Source organism: Centroberyx gerrardi, chromosome 14, assembly GCF_048128805.1.
Source record: "Centroberyx gerrardi isolate f3 chromosome 14, fCenGer3.hap1.cur.20231027, whole genome shotgun sequence".
NCBI classification, from domain to species: domain Eukaryota; kingdom Metazoa; phylum Chordata; class Actinopteri; order Beryciformes; family Berycidae; genus Centroberyx; species Centroberyx gerrardi.
In genome coordinates, this window is record NC_136010.1 from 10,354,504 (window position 1) to 10,377,653 (window position 23,150).

General features: G+C 43.4%; 1 protein-coding gene across 1 annotated transcript; it reads right to left on the reverse strand.

Moving 5' to 3' along the window:
- Nucleotides 1-366: 366 nt before the first annotated feature.
- LOC139927685 (uncharacterized) lies at nucleotides 367-22,070 on the reverse strand. The gene is made up of 46 exons (XM_078288034.1): nucleotides 21,764-22,070; nucleotides 21,122-21,360; nucleotides 20,738-20,886; nucleotides 20,463-20,591; nucleotides 20,168-20,341; nucleotides 19,884-20,057; nucleotides 19,619-19,792; nucleotides 19,224-19,379; nucleotides 18,902-19,109; nucleotides 18,668-18,807; nucleotides 18,410-18,560; nucleotides 17,629-17,732; nucleotides 17,375-17,497; nucleotides 14,505-14,698; nucleotides 13,908-14,184; nucleotides 13,673-13,750; nucleotides 12,133-13,266; nucleotides 11,858-12,040; nucleotides 11,595-11,759; nucleotides 11,224-11,482; nucleotides 10,951-11,128; nucleotides 10,737-10,849; nucleotides 10,606-10,624; nucleotides 10,257-10,373; nucleotides 9,297-9,373; nucleotides 8,939-9,099; nucleotides 8,589-8,809; nucleotides 8,349-8,448; nucleotides 8,182-8,270; nucleotides 7,763-8,019; nucleotides 7,168-7,282; nucleotides 6,875-7,072; nucleotides 6,319-6,461; nucleotides 6,029-6,168; nucleotides 4,925-5,022; nucleotides 4,707-4,793; nucleotides 4,411-4,494; nucleotides 4,266-4,325; nucleotides 4,055-4,160; nucleotides 3,441-3,559; nucleotides 1,992-2,031; nucleotides 1,588-1,899; nucleotides 1,227-1,365; nucleotides 1,010-1,116; nucleotides 795-841; nucleotides 367-657 (listed from the first exon to the last, which is right to left on the reverse strand). The coding sequence occupies exons 1-46, from the start codon at nucleotides 21,896-21,898 to the stop codon at nucleotides 487-489; spliced, it is 7,644 nt and encodes a 2,547-aa protein (XP_078144160.1). The 5' UTR covers nucleotides 21,899-22,070; the 3' UTR covers nucleotides 367-486.
- Between the last annotated feature and the right edge of the window lie 1,080 nt (nucleotides 22,071-23,150).

Below are 23,150 nucleotides of genomic sequence, written 5' to 3' on the forward strand. Positions count from 1 at the left end.
TGGCACTATCTCAGCCTGTGAATAGGACCAGCTTGTTGAAAGGTGGACAAGTTTCAAACTGAGAGGAAACCATGGGGAAATCAACACAAATATTTTAATTTCACAGGATCATGTACACAGTATCATAACAGTGTTCGTTTCTTTATACCATTATCAGAATCACCTTTAATCACTTTTGCAGATGACACTTGAAACTCAGAGTTCAAAGCAATTAACATGTTTTTAGTTTTCTTGAATTAAGTGACATTTTGCGCAAGTAGGGATCACAAGTATTTAAAGATATTGTCACCAGTTTCAAGAAAATTCGATTCAATCTTATTATAAAATGGGTAGAAACTTCTGACAACAAAATTTAATTCATTCAAATGTGGGCATTTATGACAATATTTTTAAATTTGTTATGCTATGTTAAAGCACTGTGGTATATGAAATGAAATGGGCCATACATTCAAATTTATTCAGGAACTTCATTTGAAATTGCATAATTCACTGGTTGATTGCCAGTGTGGAGTACTCCACTGTCCCAGCATGCTCTATGCTCCAGGCAGGGTCAGGGGCTCTTGGTCTGGGGCTGTGCATCCACAGGTTAGCATACAGCTCTGTGGGTTTCTGGTGAGGTGTAAAGTCCACTGTGGTGTAGACTATGGCACTCGTTTCCTGGGGGAGACAAGACCGTGTCAAGTCACATCCGTATAGAGGAAGTCTGAAGTAAAAACACAAGTCTGCCACTCAGTCTCCTTTAAAAACAAGTGACACTGAGTCACAGAGGCTTTATGTCCTATTTTAGCACTTACTGGGGCCTTCTGCTTCGATGAGTCATCTAGAGTTTCTCCACACTGGTCTATGGACAAAGAAAAACAATATTACATCAGTTATTTTTGACCATTCAAAGAATAGTACAGCATGTGCCAGTCATGCTAAATTAAACTAAAAAAAATCATGAAATATCTCTAAATATCTATTTGAGCATAAACTTTAAGGAAACTTTTAAATATGTTTGACTGCTTACTTTTTGTCTTGACTCTGCAGCAAACAACACTAATCACAGAACTGATGATAATCATAATTGCGATGGACACAATGGCAGCCAGTGGCAGGCCAAAGCTCCAGGGAACTCTGGCAAAGAGACAGAACACTGCATTTAGGTTAACAATTATATTTCCTCAATTAGAAAGCACCGTTTGACCTGTGAGCAACAGAAAAGGAGTAATTTGCAGAGTGCATACCTGGGACTGTCGCTGTGGTCCTTGGCCAGACTGGGCCCAGTAGGGCCAGTAGGGCCAGTAGGGAGCGTCTCAGAGGTGTTGAGGGGTTTGATGGTTGTTGTCAGTGGAGGCTGAGGAAGGCTGTGGCGACCTGAAGCTTCTGCAAAGTGCAGGAATATCATGCAAGTTTCCTGTCTAGAATTACATTAGAATTGCTCCTTTACAACCTAAGGAAAAAACCCTAAACTAAAATACGATTGTGCAAGTAAACAATTAACTATTGTAATGCAGTTTTGCAGTAGCATCATTTTATATAGAGGCTATTATATTGTATAATACACAATTAAAACATTACATTAGTAGGCATTATATGATTGCTTACCAGACACTTCCACATAGTAGTCACTGTAGATGTGGTTTTGGGTTCCCAGCACGATACATCTGTAATAGCCTGTATCCCGTAACTGTGCATTTACTATTTTGAATTCAATCCAGCCATCTTTTTCAACTTTCGTAACTCTACCTTCCAGAAGGTCGCAGGTAAACCCCTTACTGTCTACCACCTTGTAACATTCCCCTGGATAGAGTCTACAACAGGACTTGTTGTAACTATTGTAGAATGAAGGGAATTCAAGTCTAAGCAAAATTTGTTCAGACTCCTCAATCTTCTGCTGTCCTTTCGAATGAGGGACATCTGGAAAACAAACATTTCTCATCAACATTTCCTTACAGGCACTGGCAAACACAGAAAATGGTAAAACTTGCCACAAAGTCTTCCCACCGTACCTAATAGAAGAAGCAAGACAAAGGGAAACTTCATCTTCAATCAAATACTCACTGAGGCTCAGCACTTTTTGCCATTAGAGTTTTGCACTCTTTTCAAAAGGTATATGGCCCCTCCTAGCCAAGGAAGAAAGGGGAAGTTGTCGGTTCATCAGCTGGAGGGCTGCAGAGAGACATGTTACTCAAACAGCTGACTAGTCCTTTGAGAAATGTTGCAGAACAGTTCTGATGTAAGAGTTCATTTTCAACGTCTTTTTCAGTTTGTCTGACACTGCATGTGTGAGGTAACTGTATCCAAATTGCAGGTATATTGTTTTATTGCAAAAAATGTTGACACATGATTTAATCATATTGTCATTTAAAAAAATATTACTTTTCTTAACACATTAAGGATTCCATCAGTGGGGTATGATCATTCAAACAGTATCATTCAAAAAGCAATTATGTTTTTAGTTTTCTTGAAATAAGTGACATTTTTGCACAAGTAGGGGGGATCACTGTTGCTTTTTATTACTATTATTTATTCTCCTTCTTCAATACTTGTACAGCACTTTGGTCAACCCTGGTTGTTTTAAATGTGCTCTATAAATAAACCTGACTTAAAGATATTGTCACCAGTTTCAAGAAAATTCTATTCAATCTTATTATAAAATGGGCAGAAACTTCTGAGAACAAAATCTAATTGATTAAAATGTGGGCATTTACCACCACATATATCTGCAATATCATGGCAATCAATCAAAGAATCCTATCATATTTAGGGACACATAAAAGAATACAGACAAAAAAAAGAATATAGACAAAGTAATAGCGATTTATTTGGTGTCAGCTTTTAGCTTATTAAACACTTCTCATTCACCAAATAAAACACATCGTCCATCATGGAACAGAAGACAACTGCAAAAGTTATGTACAAATTACTCAATTAATATTCAGTTAACACAATGTTGTGGCATTCTGACAATAAACATATCTTTTTACAGATAAAAAATAAACACTCCCTTCACATTTCACTCCATTTGAAAACTAAAATGTCCATTTGAAAGCTCAGTATATTTTCTAAAACATGATTTAAGCCAATCTTCTCATCTTCTTTGATAACATTGTCTTGCAAATCAAAGCAGTTGAGGCACATGAACACCAATCAGTTTAAATAATTACATAAAAGACCAACCTTGTTTAACTTAACTCTTAAATGCACAGCCCCTATGATTAAATTAGAAGCAATGGGTGCAATATTCTAAATTTACAAAAAGCTGTTGATCTCTTTAAACAGTGCAACCACCCCAAAACGGATGATACCGTGCAGGAGTTTATCCTTTAGTTCACAGCCCAGGTAGCTGAATGCAAAAGCTGAGGTCGCTCATAGTGGTTCGTAGGGTCCGATTGGTCCTGCTGTGCACAGGTTTGGACCCCGGCAGTCAAAAGTGGACAGGATCAGTGAGCAGTCTATTCGTCGGTGAAGGTAATGACATCGTAGTGGATGCCCTGCTGCTGCAGCTGCTCCAGCTGTTCAGGTGTAGCTTCAGTATAGACCGTCTGGGCCTGTGCCATGGCTGCGTCCGCTACTGCTGGAAGACGGCAAAGATCGGACCATGTCAGTCAACTATGGGGGAAGCTAGATTTTCTACACCAGCGCAGTGGTTGTTCTTTACAACAGCTATTATCCACTTAATTTGATTTGTTACATCAATTGTCAGGCATTGACACTTCTTACTATGGGTTGCTTACAATGATGGTGATCTAGAAATTTAAACCTATTCCAATATTGCACTCATAGCAAGTCATTATATAATAATATATAATAAACATTATTTATATAGCACTTTTCAAAACCAAAGTTACAAAGTGCTTCACAACAAGTGGACAAGTGCAAGGAATAAAACATGTAGCGCAAAAATAAAAACTGAAGGTACACAGCAAAGAGTTACAGTTACATAGCAAAGAGATAAAAAGACAACAGCATTATGGATAAAATCATCAGCTAGATGGTTAAAATATAAATATAAATATAAATCAATTCAAATCAGTTCATTGAATGTAATCAGTCCATCAAGAGAGCCAACCTGTGACAGCAGAGTGTGCAGCCGCCTCCAGATCTTCAGGATTCACTATCTGCTGTTCTGAGCTGATGGGTAAATACTGGATCTGACCGTCATGGCTGACAGCAATCTGGATACAAGAATGACACGGAGCAGCAAAGCAGTCAGCCTTTTGCAAAACAGTTCTGCACAGTTCATTCTGTAACTGTAGAGTGCTTTATGTTAGCTGCCTCACCTGCTGCTCCTGCAGAAAGGCCCCGTCATGCTCGTACTGGATGATTTGTCCATCTGGCATCTGGGGGACAGAAGGACAGTTACAACAAGAAATTGTCACCTTCAAATACACGCCTCTATCAGGTAAGGTGGCTTCTTATACTTGCCTGTATGTGGTTGCCATCTGCTAACACCACATACTCCTGAGGGAGTAAGTGAGGCACCCCGTCCTGCGAGATGATATACTGGACCTGGGAGAGGACAAATGTCACAAATAGGTTGAGATGACGATTGAAGAATAAGGAGGTCTTTGTGTTTTTATTTTTTTACTTACTCAAGAACTCTTTGAACCCCAACCTTCCAGCTGAAGGATTGTCTCCCTACTCAATTTGCCACCCAGCTGCCCTAAATGTCCTATGTACATTCAACAGTGAAGTGGTACCATCTACAAAATGGCCTGTACCTCAGTCACCTGGTTGTCCCCCGTCATCAGGTGCTGAACCGTCTGTCCATCTATGGTGGTAATCTGCTGGATGTATGTGCCCTCCTCCTGATCAAACCAATGTTCAAATTAATGCATTTGGATATGAAACGAAATGCACAATGGCTATATATGCCAAACTGGTTTTAGATAAGGAAGTTAGTTTACAAGTATGTCCAATATGCTGTGCAAGCTGGTACCTGGTCTGATAGTGCCTGTTCTTGGGCGACAATGATGTGCTCCTGTCCGAGGGCCTGAAGCCGCTCTGGAGAGATCACCGCCTGGCGAGCCTGCAGGGCTGTTAGGCACACAGAAAGAACACACTCACATTAAGTTCAAATAGCAATGTTTCTGCTGAGCATAAGTGGTAGTATGCTCAAACTACTGGTGACAATGTGACCAACTGCATCACGGCCCTCACGCTGCCTCAGACTGTCCACTGGTCTCAGGTTTCAAAGCACAGACTACTCAACATATTCTACTGATGAGTGGAAGTGGACCAGTGGACTGTTCTTTGCAGCGGTGTGGTGGGTAGACAGCAACAAGGCTGCAGATGCAGACAGGATAAACAAACTGGTTGGCTCTATCTTAGACATCTCCCACCCCAGCATCTTCAGCCTCCTCCACGCCTCCACCCCCCCCCCCCCCAGGAAGCCTGCACCACACTGTGTTTCTGAACCATCCTGTACATACAGTAACTCCATCTGGAGTATTGGAAAGGGGACAGCTAGTAATCTATATATCCAATTCAGCACATTCTGTACGTTAGCTGCATCTGTAAGTGAATATATTGACAAGGTGTTTGTCTATACGATGCACATTTGCACATCATGTATATTGCTGTCAATTCACATATCCACTTTCTTTAGATTCACATATCCCTCATTGTTACATACTGCATATTGATATTGTATATTTTTTTATAATATTATATTTACATCTACATATATTTATAGATATGGAAAATATTTCATATTTTAGTATGATTTTCCTATCATCATAAATATTGTGCACTCATTTCTTCTTTGCCTCAAGTCATACACACACCAATTTGCTGTACTTTATTTATAATTTACAATTTCCCATTTGGCAGACGCTTTTATCCAAAGCGACGTACATATGAGATTTTAATACATTCTCTACTCTTTTCCTGCCGCAACCAAATTATCCTGCTCTTAAAAAAAATGTGTGTCTGTGTCTCCAGATTGATTTGGATTTTTAAGTAATTTTAGTTGGATAAACAGAAACTGAAAGCATTATTTTATGTTTGTGGTTACTTGTTGTGTTGTGACTATGCTCCTTACACTGCAGCGTGGCCAGGGCCTCCTCATCATTGTTGACTATGATGGTCTGCTGGGAGGCGGCGGCACGGCTCTTGCGGGTGGGGTGATCCTGGTTGTGGAGTCGCTCCATGTGGAACTTCAGATGGCCGTTACGATTAAACCTTAGATAGTGGACGGAAAACCATCAGCATAGTATCATTGATGGCTATTCATAGCCACCTTGTGGTCTAATGTAGATTTTGCATAAGGGCTCATGAAGTTTAGTAATGAATTTTAAGGCTTGTGGCAATGCAAATGACATTCAGTCCCACCTTTGTCCACACAGCTTGCAAGAAAAGGGTTTCTCATTGGTGTGGGTCATCATGTGTCGACGCAGGTCTTTCTTGTTTTTGGAGGCAAAACTGCAGCTGGGACACTTGTGAGGGCGTAGGTAGGAATGTAGCCCCATGTGGGTCTAAAACAAAACGGGACACAATCAGGGTCAGAAATGAACAGTGTGTTCGGGTCAAAACCAAGCGACTGCATCAAAAAAACAAAAACAAGCAATATTGTAAGGTTTGCTGTGAGTTTCCAGCAGTGGGAAATTAGGATTCACAGTGAAACAAATATTAATGGTACCAATTGTGTGTTTATTTGCTAATATGCAAGGCAAATGTATTATTTCACAGTTAAAATAAAATTTCCCCAGAAATGCCCTTTAAAAACAAAACAAAAAACATAAAATCAAAGTTCATTAGTTAATTTTTTATACTCATCAACAAATGCATTAGGGCTTGTTAGACTTGTGTGGTTACAGAGAGTGATGCTAATCAAATGCTGGATGTGTGTTTGAGTGGGACGCTGCTGGAGAGTATTAGAGAGACTCACCTTGACGTCGGGCCAGGAGGCAGCGGTGAAGTCACAGTCAGGACACTTGAAGGTGTTGGGGTCCACGTGCGCCCTCTTGTGGTTCTCCATGTCGGAGCGGCCGTGGAAAGACTCCATGCAGATGCGGCAGGAGAACCTCTTGGAGCCGGGACCCGGGGAGCCCACCACCGAGGGAGAGGCTGGAGCTTCACTGCTCAGCTGAAAGTAGACAGACAACACAGTCAGAGGGGAGAGATACTGGAGAGAGACCTTTACATGCCAACTCTTAAAAACTTATGAACTCCCACAGTTACCTCCACCTGCTGTAAAACACCATCCGCCAGTGCCGAGGTAAGGTAGTACTTGTCACTTTTCAGGCTCTCTGATCCAGAGACTTCAACAGCCTGGGAAGGGCTGCTCTCACCATTGCTGCAAACACAACAATGATATGACATTGGAGACTGTTGAGACGTCATAACTGTGAAAAACTGGTGGTCAGAAAGCTGATACTAGTCACATCACTGTGTTTTTCATTCCAAGTGTTGAGGAAGAAATGGAAAAGTACCTATACTAAGCAACATTCCTGTATGCTCACTTGATATGTAACCTTTGACCCATATTTATAACTTAAGTGCCTAAAACTCAAGAATACTGAATCTGCTTCACCATTATGAGATTAAACTCTAAAAGTAACACCTTGTGTGTTTCTCACAGAACTGTGAACCTGGAATGTGCAAATGCCCAAATCTCACAGATAACATTGACCAAGTGGCCTTGACAAAATAATAACTTGTTGTCTTCTAGAAGAAGGTGGTCACCTCTTATTACGCATCTCTTTAAAGTGCTAGAACTCTTCCACACATGTATCTTCCATACTGTCCTAACTGGATGGGGATCGGACTGTGTTACCTGTACCCAGGGCCGTGGATCTCTTCAGCGGCCTGCTCCACCACACTGAAGTCCCCTCCTCCCTCGTAGGCCTCGATGGCGATCTGGGTGAGCTCTCCTGCTTCAGAGGTGGCCGCCTCGTAGGCCTCCTGGACCACCGTCTCGCCGTTCTCCGACACGTGGAAGGTCACCACCTTTTGGGACTGGCCCGGTGCTGAGGTCACCCCACTCCACGTGCCGCCCTCCAGAGCCTTGCCGTCTGACTTCAGCACTGCCACCTGAGGAGAACACTTAGGCCATGTTCAGACTATTTAGCTTTTATTCAAACTGCAAGCACCTTTTTTTCCCACATTAAAGTCAATGGGGAGCAGTGGAAATAAGTGCTGCCCCTGGCCGCTTTGTAGATAGAGCAGAAGTTTTTGAGGAGCAATTGCACCTACCTGTAAGGAGTTTCCAACCAATTCCCGGGCGTTGCTCATATTCAACAGCAGGTCAAGAGCATTCTGGGCTGACAGGTCAGTGGATTCAGCTGAGGAGGACATGGAGAAAAGGTCAAGTGACAGAAGTTACAAGACATAACAATGTCTTTTGTGGAGGCGTCACTGACCTTGTTCGTAGATAATGGTGGTGTTTCCCAAAGCATCCTGGGAGACTGCGGCATTCTCCATACCGTGCATGGCTTGTAGTGTCACAGGATCCACTGCAACCTAATGCACAAGTGCAAAAACATAGTTTCCCAACACCACAAACTATAACACATAAGTGTAACTGGTCTTAATCTTTATCAGCCTTGAGATAAATAACACAGACTGTATTACTGTAACACATAATCCTCTGATAGACTCACAATGGTGTTCTGCAGGTCCTGTGTGTCGTCGTGTTGCTGTTTGAGCTCCTCTATCTGCTGCAGGGTGAAGAAGGGTCTGCGGTGCCTCCTGACCGGCTCCTCGGGGTGCACCACGCTCCACTCCTCAAAGGCCTCCGGGTGGCGACACTGCACATGCAGACGCAGGTTCTTCCTGTGCTTGGTCATGAAGTGGCACATATCACAGGAGAAGGGCTTCTCTCCTGTGGCGGACACAAGCGTATAACACAGTGTCAGTTTTGTGAGATATTAGAATATTGACGATCATGAGGTGAACATGAAAGTGTGATCAATTTAAATAAACTTCATGAAAGCCATTCTAGCACACTCACCAGTGTGCTTGATGGCCAGATGGGAGACCAGGAACTCCTCCTTGGAAGTGGAGTATTTACAGTAGTCACACTTGAAGGGCCTGTCGTTGGTATGGGACAGCTGATGGTTAAGCAGCAGCTTCTTGTTGTCACAGGTATAGTCGCAGAACTCACACTTGAACCTGGCACATGCACATTCGGGAGTGATTCATTATGACAATAGAATACTAACACCAAACTGAATGACCAACATTGACTCATTGATGCATATTCTACTCTACATTTCTAATATGGACATTAAAGCTGGTTTGACTGTATTGATAATGGTACATGACAACCTTTCTAAAAGAGGTGGAGAAGGAACGTTTTGAATACTGACTTGCTGTCTCCAAGACTTTGGATGTGGGTCAGCAGGTGCATTTTGAATGTGTAGCGCTTCTTGAAGGATTTGCCGCACTGTGAAGACAGAAAAGCAGCAGCAAGAGATAAGGAGACAGGACAGGAACTACAAACTAGAGCCACCCACAAGAATAATTTGTGCAATCACAGTCCTGTACAGTAATTTGGATAAAGCCATCCACCAAATGTCATGTATAACACTGTCTATTAAAAATACATGTAGTTTTTTCAGGATTTTTACATCAATATATTGCTGTGAAATTAGTTGTAATAACACAATGCCAGCAAAATCATGAAACATAGCCTCGATTATCTGCTTTATACATTCATTTGCACCAGTTTGGTAGTTTATTGGCTCAGTTACCCAAGACATTTAAGAAAGCCCTTCTGGTAGACTGGTAAATTATGTATCCAAAGACCCAGGAAGAGGAAATAATACAAGCATCTTCTAGGGGTAATAGAACGTAGCCCCAAAAATTATTATAAAAACTGATTTTCACAAGGATGTTCTTAAAGAAAATTCTAAATTGGTTACCTGTAACCAACCATTCTGTGCACTAGAACTGATATTACAGTGCAAAAGTGCACAATATGGACCTGGCATGTCATTACAGGGGTTTACACAGCCATGACACTATACTGGAAGAGTGACAGAAAAAATTAGAGATTGTAACATTATCGCCTCCTCCTCCCTGACACCCCCCTCTATTGTATAATTTGAGCACCCTATCCCCACAGAAACTAGGCACTCTCTTTGTTTTGTTTTTATCAGGGAGAAACAGGTGATAACATTACAGTCTCTCCTTTTGTTGTCACTCCTCCAATTCCTCCAGCATGTACCTCATAACTGTCAGTAACCATTCTGTGAATGGCCTCTATACATTTTGTCCTCTCACATTTAAAGAAGTGCTCCTGATTTGTATAAGCTTTGTCATCTGACCTTATCACACATGTGTGGTTTCTCTGCGCTGTGGGTCTTCATGTGCTGGGTCAGTCTCTTCTGCATGGGGTAAACCCTGTGGCAGACGGGGCAAGGGAACTGGGAGACCTTGGGTGCCTGCAAGAGACAGAATGAAAGGCTAGCTGACTACTCCATTCACCCAGAGGAGAGCGGCAGCCAACCCAAACAGAAATTAATGGACTGCAGTGCTTCTGCTACAGCATGAAAGATGCACAACTCAGTACTTTACATGCGTGTTCAGGTGAAAAGGAAAAATTTGCACTTTTTGATCATTTTGAGACTATAGTATGAAATGGCAATCAAAATACGGAAAGGCTGTAAATCTTACCAACTCTGTTTTTCTTTTCCTGGGGGATGGAGAAAAAATGAATTAGTAACAATATCTTAAGACTTGTAAGGCACAACACATTTTGCATTGGGAGTCAGACAGCTGGTGTACATGTTGCTCGAGGCACTTACTTCTCTTTGTTGTGGACTGCTGAGTGACGAATGACATCCTTCCTGTAGACACTGCTGTAATCACACTCCTCACACTTGAATGGCTTGGTGCCCTCGTGATTGAACATGTGCTCCTGCAATACATCACCCAAGACGTTTAAGACACTGCAGGAACATGTGAGTGTAAGTAAATGGAGGTAATCTGAATGTCGGGACCTGTTTTGCTGTAACTGACCTTGAGTGAGGACCAGCGTTTGCAGCGGTAGTTGCACTGGAGGCACTTGAAAAGCTCTGGGTCGTTTCCCTCATGGGAGTCCACATGGAAGCGCAAGTCTTCTTGAGAGAGGAAGCGCGAGCCACAGATCCAGCAGTTGTGAGGCCTCAGGAGCGGTTTGATGGATTTATAGTATCGACTGGAGGATAATGAACAGGAGGCAGCAATGAGCTTGTTGTGAAAGCTATTAGATAATATTTATAACGCAATTGTGTTGAATAACTGGATCCTTACTTGCGATTTATATACTTCTTATATTTCTTGCGAAGGAACCGCTTGGAGGGTCGGCCTCGTTTCCTCGGGAAGAACTCCTCCTCTGGCGCTGTATTTGATGAAGGGTCTTTGTTTTCAGAGTCTGATTGGGTTATTGCTGCCTCAGCGGTGTCTCCATTGGGCAAGGAAGCAGGACCGTTGCCTAACCCAGAAGAGCTTGCCTCCTCAGATACACTGGCTTCCACACTCACCCTGGGCTTCTTAGCAGCACTCTCTGCCTCTGTAACAAACAAATATGAAAAAAGAAGGCTTTATAAAGATGCAAATACCAGCAATTTTACAGTTACGGTTAAGTGCCAGACTGGCTATTGTTTTGCTCAGTCTAAACCAACCTTTGCTGCTGTAGCCTTCCTCCATGAGGCTGTACTTCCTGGGGCGGCCAACCTTGCGGCGAGGACGCCCCTGAGAGGAGGAGGAGATGGGAGGAGGGGGCTTCCTCAGAATGGCTGGTGGTCTTCCCCTGCAATCCTCATCTGCTGGGTTATAGTCACTGTCCTCTGGGTATAAGCAGAAGAGAGAGCAATATGTGAAGAGAGGATATAGTATATGAATGTTTATGAAAAGTTTGTTTGTTTTGACTGAATCCTCCACTGACCTTCTGGGTCATCAATAGCCCCAGCATCCACAACATCGTCATCCTCCTCCTCTGCTTGATGGGGCTCTTCAGCCTTCACCTTTGAGGCCTTCCTCTCCTCTGCTGCCTTCAGCTCTGTCTGGCGACGGGCCAGCGTCTCGCTTTTAGGGGGCCGTCCGCGCCCACGCTTCCTCTGAGAATCCCCTAAACACCCAACATTGTAAAACAAACAATAAGCAGACTGCTTACACTGGCAAAATGATATGTCACTCTGATAATCCACCGTAGTACCTTACCTGCGGGTTTGAAGTGTCTATCTCTCATGTGGTTAATGAGCGTGTCTTTAGAGGCACTCTTGTATGGACACATCTTGCACTTGAACTGCTGTACAATCACTACCTCCATCATCTCTTCCAATTCAGCCAGGTTAGGCGGTCGGTCTCCACAGCCTTCTGCCACCGTTGACATCTCCGACTCCCCCACCAGCTCAGCCTCATCCTGAGGCCCCTGGGACCCCTGGGGCTCCTCTTGGCTGGGAGAGCAGTGTGGGGCCAGCTCAGGCTCTGGATTGGAGGTGTACGTCCCACTGCTGCTGATGTAGGGCCCAGACTGGCTCTCGCTGCACTCCAAGGCCTCAGGCAGCCCAGCTGAACCTGCTGTGTCCGCCAGAGGATGGTCTGACGAGGAGCTTTCGTCAGCATAGAGAGACGCCTCGGGGCCGTTGCTGCTCTCCATGTAACAGGAGTGCTGCGGCTGCTGCTGGGAGTGCTGCGGCTGGTCTGGGTCCTGGTTCTGCTCATCATCTTCATCATCGTCGTCCCTAGCCTGGTACTGAGAACAACCCGGCTGTTCAGAGTCTGCAGCCGCCACACAGTCCCCACCATACTCAGCCCCATACTGCCGACTTGTCTGGGAACGGTGGTCTGCACTACTGTCGATGTAGCTGCGCGAATGATGCGGCTGCTCTCCATCGTCCACTGCACACTCGAGGTACCCGGCACTGCACTCCACCACATAGTGACCTCGGCTGGTGGGGTTTGAGTCGGCCCCACTGCACTCCACATATCCAGGCAGGTCCTGGTCACTGTTGTCCCCACTGTAGTCAGGGAAGCCGGACTGGGAGCGTGTCTGGTCGGGCTCCTCTCCAGAACACTCCACGTAGGAAGACGAGGACTCCCCCGTCTGGTCTGGACCATCTGCACTGCAGTCCATGTACTGGGAGGGGTGGGAGTGCTGGGGCTGGTCGGGCTGACTGCTGCTGTCCTCTGGGTAACCCGAGTGTCCCGGCTGATCGTCGGGTTGGTCGGGGTCCAGGCTGCCCTGCAGGTCTCCCTGGTCCAGACAGGTGGATGTAGGGCCTTCTCCAAGAGCTTCTATGGCTATACGACTGGACAGGGCTGAAGATGACATCTGGGCTACCATAGGAGCACCTACAGCAGACACAAACATATAGCTGGGTAATACACAATTAATTAAAAAAGGGTTCCCATACTTACTTGTGTGTTATCAACTTCAGCAGCTTTTAAATGACTTTCAAATCCTTGTTTGGTCAATATCAAGGCCCCTACAGGGAGCTGAATCATCATTTTAAAGCTGTAATCTAGAGCCTTCTGTTTCATATAATGTTCATTGCAACTGAATGCCAAATAATGATTTTGGATGCAAAACTTGGCTGTAAATTCAAACAATTTCAAAGTCTTCCAATGATTTTCGAAACATGGTGCTAATTTTCTCAAAGTCATTAACTTTAGAAAGATTTTCAAAGGCCATCGTATCTATGATGAAAGAAATGGATTGAAGAAACAATCAGTGTGCAGCAACCACAAGGAAGCTTACCGTCATCCGGTCCTTGTAATATCAGATACTGGGTTGTTTCTGCACCCCCATCTTCTGCACTGGTAACAGCTATGCAACCTAAAGGACAGACAGTAGAGAGGATAAATACTCAGCCGCTACTCTATGGCAAACTAATCAAAATGACAGAAGCTTAAAGCTCTGCAGTATATGACAATAGAGAAAGTGGAATATCCATGGAACACTACACTTCTCAGCTCTCTCTCTTCTCCTGTACCATTCATGATGTCCGGGCCGATGGTGGACTCGATGATCTTGTCTATGGCAGAGCCCAGGTCTGAGGAGGTAGAGGCGGTTGAGTCAGACACCATCATGGCTCCTTCAGACACGGCACTGGAGTGGACCAGCACTTGGGCCGACTCGGACACCAGCACCGACTGAGTCACTGTGGAGACGCTGGACACACTGGTGGACTGGGCCACCGAGGAGGAGTCTGGGAGGTGGACCGACGAAACTCTGACGTCTGTACTGGAGCTGGTCTCTGGGATGAACACCTGGGGGGAAGGAAAGCACATGAAATGATGGTGATATCAAAGGATGGAAGTAACTAATTACATTTACTCACGTTACTGTAATTGAGTAGCTTTGTTGTGTACATGTACTTTCTTTAGTATTTTTGTCAGTAAATTTACACCAGTACTTATACTTAAGTAAAATATCAGCAAAGTACTTATTTTAGTACTCTTTCCATCACTGGTGATATCAACAAACTACTGCTATGACACAAGCCTAACTGCTATATCAGTTGTTGCTGTAATGTAATAGACTTTAGTGTATTGTCGTTTTCTCCTACACACGTAGGAGAAAAACTTACCACGAGACCCTCTGAGCTCTGTCCCACATGGCAGTCTGACTCTGGGGCCTGTGCATGCGAGGCGGCAGCATCACTGCTGTCAGCAGACATGGCCTCTGATGACTCCATGCCCATGCCGCTTTCAGAGGGCTCCTCCATCCCTGAGGGGCCCGCATCACTGCTGCTCTCCACCTCAATCTCCTCCGAATCCATAACTAGCCACAGAATAGACAGCAAACACGTAAAACACCCAGTCAACCTCAAAATTTTGAGTGCAAGTCATCCTAAAAGCATAATATTCTGCATTATTGCAATAATTTCCTCATTACTTGTATGTCCTAAGACGGCTCTTTCTTCATTTGTGAGCATCAATTGAGGTTTACCATAGACAGGCTGCTTGCAAGTGTATCAAGTCATCAAGTTTTAAGAGTTTTTAAATGCCAGAATGAAATGTAAAACAACTGTTGCCTTAGAGTAAGGGTCTGCATGACTGGGCTGGACTTGCACTTGAAATACAGCAAAGAAACCACATTTCCACAACACCTACATTGAAGACTTAAAATATGTGTATTTAACAGTATTGAATGACTTTTAGGCCTTCAATTTAGCTAATCAAATTTAAGACTTTCATGACCTGCAGACACCTTTGTCAGAAACAATAAAGAAGTTTTTCCCACTCCTTAAACTGTGATTTGGATATGGATGTACAGCTCCGTGAGTTTGAGATGATGGGAAAGGTAACTAATAATATCCAGGACGCTTTGATAGGGAACAAGGTATATTTTCTAGTTCGTGATAGAATGCTTAAAGGTCATTTAAGTTACACATTGTGTGCTGCCCATCTGCCACCAACTGTCCATGTAGCAGCACACATCACATCCAAGAGTTTCGGTGGTCTGGTTTCTAGGAAATTGCCGTTAATTCCTTTCATGTACCAAACTAGGCAACTGGAATGGAAATGTTGGAATTTGCTAATTGAGTTATATTTCCCTTTAAGCCATAGGCTTTGCCACATGACGCTTGCATTATCACAAGTTCTCATCAAGACGAGATACACTTACAGGAAGCAATCTGTGTTCATTTCGAAAGAACTATGCAATGTTTGTGCCGTGACAAGTAGCTATTACGTGTTTTTAGTGGCACTATCCGAGGGGCACACAGTTCATGTTTGGGTTTCGATTTTATTTCAACAATGACAGCAGACCTTGCATTCACGCTAACTCGCGTAGCTCAGTGGAAGCTAGCTTTGCTAAACAGGTCAGCTAACGTCAGCTAGCTACGTTGTAAGCGTATCGTGTATGATGAGGTTGCAAAACAAAGACAAATGTTCCGCAATAGATAATGTTATATTAGGGTTTTGTATAGGGTAAGTATGTCGAATGGAGAGGCTACCAAAGTTTTCACAACGCATCAGTGTAAACAAGTCGAAGTAGTCGGTGTTCAGTCTCCGACAACATATACCCTTCACTGCGCTAGTTAGGCACTTTAAACGGGCCTAGCTGCCCTTCGTCCTGCCTGCTCCGCGTCGCCATTTTCCACCAACCGCTTTTACACTCAGGCATTCTGAAAGCTCTACTGGGGACCTCGAGGGCCTCAGCTACCACAGACCGCCCAAATGCTGTCCCTGAAGAAAATGAAAATATTTTCTGACTCTGGCACAACAATCGCCGCTCTTTTTTCTTACCGTATATTTGCGTGTTGAAGTGTATCCCTCGCTGTAGACACGCTAAATAGAATAGAGATTTGTAAGCGATAATTGTTGCTTCATTCTAGTCGGGCGCCATGAGTATCTCCTTGCTTCCTGTTCGTCCAACCGGATCTTATTTATCATTTTTGTTGAAAAGTGACTTGTTATCTAGCTAAATATTTAGTATACACACACATTTAAACTATGTGTGTTTTATTATATTTTGGGCGTCATGGTTTGTTTAAGTTCTTCAGTAAATATGATGTTTATAGACAATTGGTGGACTATTGTTTGTAGAGGAAGGCGTATTACGCAATTTGTTGCGGAGTAATATGCAGCTGGAGTGATATCCAGAGTAGTATCAAAATGGTTGTTTGTGTATCATGTCCTACAGCCTACAGCTATGTATCTATCTTTTGTGGGAACGGGTCCAAATGCTGAGTTGTGGAGGAAAGCATGTTGCATGCGTGTCTAAAACAATTTAAACCATGATAGCAAACAGCAGTCCTATTGTGTGTCAGTTTGTGAAGCGTGTGAATATAAGAGAGATTACTAGAGTCGGCAGTTCTCACAGAATTTTATTGGATTTAAAGTTTAACTTTAATACAAAACATATCATTTTTATAAATAATTTCAGTGAAGGAGACATGCAATGCCATCCAGTGCAAGTAATTGGCCTTTAAGCCATTTTCAGAAATACACACACATAGAATTATACAAAACAAACAAGCTTTTGAACACAAAAATAATATTAGATACTGCTATAAATACCAGACTAATTAAATACTGTTAATGTCTGAGCCTGTCAGACATAGAGAAATTATTTCTTTGCAAACATGGTATCTGATCTGATGCAGATACTGCTATTAAGACTATTTGGGCTGTGGTTATGGGTCTAACATTTTAGGCCACAATAACCTATCTGTTCACAGATAATCAGACTGAGGGCGAGGCAATGCCAGATGTCACACTTCTCTTTCCTGAAGTGAACCATTGAGTTGTTTGTAGGCCATTGCTGTATGTTTTAGAATAGGCCCACATTAATGGTGGCCAATAATTCACATCCTAGAAAGCACACACAAATCATACAACAGGTGCTATACACAAACATTGCATCACATTCTCCTTGTCCCCTACACAGGAGAGAGAAATGGGCGCCCCCACATGGTTTTCCAGCCCACGAGGATCTGTTGATCTGCCTCTCAGTAGCGAGTGCCTGAGGCGTCTGAACACTTGAGGACGTCGTACTTCACATAGCCAACGCGGTCCACCTGTCTGCGGGAGTTCATGCGCCAGTAGAAGCGATCCCGGCAGAAGTAGATGTGACCTAAAGTTGAAATATTCAAATTAGAAACAATAGACCACATGATGAGGATTGTTACAAATATATACTGTAATTTGGTAGTTGTTTCTTGCGGGTATGGTGAATAAATATTTGAAAATGATAGAGATGTTTACCTTTGTACTGGAATACATCATGAGCATCATTGGGGACGCCGCCAAAGACCAAATCTGTGTATCGGGGGTATCCTCTGTCGATTTTCTGGGCCTTCACGTCAAGCCTGTTTAAACACATATTAGAGAATGTAATGGCAAATTATGACAAAAAAGAGCCCTCTAGTTCATCACACATTTTGATAATGTGCTCTGTAATGCTCTAGGGGGAAGGAGGGCTACACAGCTGAACACTAAAACACAGTGCTAGTTGAGGGGGGAATCGATAGTGTTTCTCCCCGATCCAAATTTTCTCAGTTCAGTCTCAGTTGGGAATTTGAATTCACAACCTTCCGGTGATGAGTCTACTTCTCTAACCGCTGCAGGTTTGCACAAATACATTTATTGTAGGCAAGGGTGGAAGTAACTAATTACATTTACTCATGTTACTGTACTTGAGTAGAAGAGAAGAGTAACCTGGCTTTACTTTGTTTGTGCACTTTATTGTGTGATTTTCAAATTCTCCAATGAAAAGAATCGAGTGTGAACTCTGTCCTTTCTTCCTTTATGAATTGCATGGAAAAGATCACATCCAACAACTTTTTGTTTTCTAAAAAGTAACTCGGTAACTTTTACTCTGAGCACATTTTAAATGAGCTACTTTTTACTTTCACTTAAGTAGGTTTTTACCGCAGTACTTTAACTTCTACTTAAGTAAAATATCAGCAGAGCAACAATACTTCTAATTGAGTAGGACACTCTAGTCCTCTTTCCACCACTGATTGTAGGTCTAAGTCTAACTCACCTCCAGTAGTTCTCCCCACTGAACAGCAGGACTTTTCCCTTCCCTCTCTGCAGCGCTCCCTCCACCTTCTGAACACTGCTGGGCAGGCCAAGCTTCTCTATGCTGCGGGGACCCAGAACGCTCTGTCCGGTGTACACCCAGAATCGAGTCCCTGTGGGGAAAATGCAAGAAAAATCAATTATGTGAAGATTATTGGCGCTGTTGTCTATCTGTGTTAATGGTTCTATTCCAAATATACATTGTGTAAAGCTGCGTTACCTGAGAAGAAGTACAGTTTCTTGGTCAGAAGGTCCTCGAAGGCGGTGTCGATGACAGCCGGCACAGCTGGCCACCTCTCAGACATAGAAAACGGACCCTTGAGCCCTCCATTTTGCTTGCTGGACATCTTCCAGTAATGTCTGTTGGATCAGCAAACGAATTAGCACAACGACACTGACAATTTGCATTCATTTTTTTTTTAATCTGTCGCAAAGAAAAGACTGAGCTGCTTACCCGTCCTGGAAGAAGTGCAGTTCTCCGTCAATCACAGTGATGGTGTCAAACTTGGTCACCTGGCAGGCGTCTTTGGATGGATCCACAGGGTGTGTGGTGGGAGAGGAGGTGGGTTCTGTTGGAGCCGAAGTTTCAGGCTCATCAGTAATGTCTGGGGAGGCGGTGGTGGCGGGCTGAGGAGGAGTGGGATCAGGGCCTGTTTTGCGTCCTGAAGAAAACAAATTGCTGAAATTAGAACCTATTGAATGTAATTGGATGTGATTTTAATGTTCGGATTACACTGTAAAAATGTAAGCACGTGCAACAGTGTGTCATGATGTACCATAGAGATACTGAATGCCTTCGACATCATCTTCATTCAAGGAGAACTTCTCTACATAGCTGTACATGGGGAACATGAGGGCCTCTCTGATGTTGGAGTGATCCAGGCCCAGGGCATGTCCAAACTCATGGGCCGCCACCAGGAACAGACTGTAACCTGGGAGACAAAAGGATTGTTATTGAATGATGAGAATAAATGAAAATCTATAGCATTTCCATTGATTCTACTTTGTCTTTTTTCCTTATTATTGAATGATGAGAATAAATGTAAATCTATAGCATTTACACTTACTCTACTTTCTCTGTCTTTTTCCTTATTATTGAATGATGAGAATAAATGCAAATCTATAGCATTTCCACTGACTCTACTTTCGCTGTCTTTTTCATGTTACTCACCCTTGTCAGGACAGAAGCCCCATTTCTTGTCTTCATCATAGTTGTCAGTAGTACTGCACCACAGCTTGCCATCTCCTCGTCCCTCACTAGTGCAGGAGTCATACGTCTTACCCAGGAACACAAATGGGAAGTGGCATGGCTCTCCCTCAGCATTTCCACCAATTACAGTAGTGTCTGTCCAAACACAGACATAACAATAAGGAAACAAGCCACTGTGGCAGCGCTGAGCAGTGATTCATCATGGATTGCGCTTCCTGTCACTCACCTCGACTGGGACAGAATCCATATTTCTTGTCATTGTCAAAGTTGGCTGTGGTGGAGCACCAGCGGTAGCCGTCACTGCGGCCCTCTGTGGTGCAGCTGTCATATGTCTCCCCCAGAAACACAAAGGGGAAGACGCACTCAGCTCCATTGCTGTTTCCTCCAAATGTGTACAGAACTGTCAGGGTAAGAAATAGAAATCTGTCAGCATGACACAAAAGCAGGCACCCTCATCTGGGGGACATTTGACCTATGATGCCTCCAGATAAAAAAACATGTCAATCTTACGTTCACTGGGGCAGAAGCCAAATTTCTTGTCCTTTCCAAAGTCGGCTGTGGTGGAACACCATGGTAAGTTGTCAGTACGACCGTCGGTGGTACAGCTGCTGTAGGACTTGCCCTCGAACATGAAGGGGAAGTGGCACAAGGCACCCTCCGCATTCCCATAGCGAGTCTTCACAACTAGTGGGACAGCAGAAATTATACATCATTTAATTGTCATTCATAAACTGTACACTAGGGGGAAGCATTGTCCCATGCATTATTGATGGTGGAGTTATATCTTCTGTAGGTCTGTGATTACCTGGTCCTTTTCCCAGGGTCCAGAATTCATCATCGTCAAAGTGGGCGTCTCCCTGCATCCCCTCACCAGGCGGATAGGCATGGGCCAGAAGACCATCCTTACCATCAAATGGGTATGGGTCTCCGTGGTCTGGATAGACAAGAATGAAACGGCAACAATATTACACATCAAGAAAGATGTATTTTTATGCATCCTATTATTTTAGACTGAAGCTAAATACATACATACAAATATGTGACATAAAACGTATTAAATGGCACACTGTAACCACCTACCGGCTTTTCCAAATGACACCATGATGTCAGCGATCCCGTTATAGAGGCGGGTGAAGGTTAGAGGGGTCACATCGCTCCACACCTTGAAGGCTCTGGCAAAGGCATCGTCAATCAGAGAGTCATCCATGTCTGGGGAGTAGTTCACGATCCTGTGGAGAAGAGTGGAACCAGACTGTATTCAGACGCTTTACAGATAATCGCCGAGCTCGACAGCATATCTCCACTGGACACTTCTAGATGTGATTGTGGGCATTACATAGCACAAGCATTATAGTATCACACCAATCAGTTGTCACACAGAGCACAATTTGCACTCTGTTTGTCATCCAACCTAACATTAAGGAATGGACGGTCTGTAGTGGTAAATCCTTTCTGTCCACTCACCTGTAAGTGATGTCATTATGGTCCCATTTGAGGTCTCCCTCAAAGGTCTTGTAGCTGCGCACATCAGGCACCCCACAGCGAGGCCGTCTCATGGCGTCCAGGGTGGGCTTGTCCAGCTGTCCCGTCTCCTCCAGCCCCATCTGCCTCTGCATCCTCTTCAGAGCCTTGGAGGTGGACACCATGGACTGAAAGCCACTGCGGTGCAGCGTGTCCATGTAGCCAAACTTCTTCAGGTAGCCCTGGAGGAGAAAACGTCAAAACACAGAAATCAGTACAGGTAGATAATTACATTCTGGGAAAGGCTGTAGTAGGGAGGCTAGGGTGGATGATATTCCCCAATTATTTTCAACTTTTCCCCTTAAAGAGTAGGTTGTTTAGTCTTGGATACTGTAGACTTAATAGCCATACATTTTTCGGGCCATACCCTCTGACCCCAGGTGCATGACTTGCCCTGCATGTTACCAAGTCTTGTCCTGCACCAGCCTCCACTCATATAACTTGCATTGAAAATAAAAGTAGATTTTCTCGCATCAGCATTATGATAGAGAGCTCCGTTCTTACTGAAGCATCTTTACTTCACAGCTCATACACTGCTTTGGGAATGCTAATCTTTCATGACAAAATGAACCATCTGCTACTCACATCTGCCAGTTCCATATCAGTCATGTTTTTGATGACATCTCCTGGGAAGGTGATGAAGGTAGATTTGAGGGGAATGCTCCATGCATCCTGCGAGTAAATCCCCAAAACTACTAGAACTAAAGCACAGCATCTCATGGTGAGACCTAGATTGCTGCAAAATGTAACAATAAGTTATAGTAAAAGCCTATCAGTGAACAAGTGCTCAGTTTGACCAAAAAAAAAATGCTTCTCAGCAGAAGATCAACGGTGTTCCCCCTGCAGTGTTCGCTTCCCTCTTTGTTTTGACTGGTGGCTCTTGTTGTCGTTCTGCTTTGTGCCCTCAGAGTTGTGGACCTGTATTTATGCTACGTAACGTCTTAGTCACTTAACCTCGCCCCCGCCTGAAACAAACCTCAACCCTCCCACTTGGGTCTTGACAGAATACATGGGTTGAATGGACATGGGGAATTTCCAAAATATCCACATTTAGCCTTACCTAACAGCTAATGAGTGGTGTGCTAATTGTTCTTTTTTGGTGTAATTTCAAGACGGAAAGGGGGTGGTGTTGATGATGGCAGTGGGGGCTAGGACCAATTACAGCAAATGATTATAGTTATGATTATATTATAACTTAATCTGCAAAGTTATGCATGCTGTTTGGAAACTCAGACAAATGTTTAACATTGAATGAATTGAATTTCTGATAATGTAAATTCTGTAGGAAATAACCACTATTGAGCATCCAAAATCTTTCAAACTCTTCATAAACATCATCTTTAGATGCTCAATGTACATTATCACTGTCATCATCATCAACATTTTGAGCTCAGTCAGCTTTTTAGCATATGGGAAAAGCACTACTTGACATGTTTGTGTATTTTCACCTGAAGTGTGTACTTAGCTACAGTTGTTGCAAGGTTTTCACACTCATCATGGGACCCAGTCAGACACTTCTGTTATTTCTAAAGTCAAAGAAGTAATATAAAGGCTTTTGGTTCCAGTTTTCTGTTTTCATAAATAGAAAATTGTTTCCTCTTTATCCCAAGTCGGATACTGAATAAGTTGTCAAACTGGGTCAAGCCGAAAGTAGATTCCCTGCAGAAAAATTGGAAAACATGCTGCCTATCTTATTTCCTAAGATGATAAGCCAACAGTATAAAAGCTTTTCAGTTTGTTTTTGGAGTGCCTTGGGTTGTCTGTATTTCCCACGGTAGATATTGTAGGTTTTGTATGACAAATGATCATGAAAAAGGAACTAATTTCAAGTGAGTAATAATCCATGTCAATTTGATTAATTGCAAAATATATACATTATTAGTATTGCAATATTTTTGACGGTTAAAGTTTAGGGAACCATCTGCTCCATCATCACCATACACCGAGGTGACGCAATGTCTCCACCGGCTTG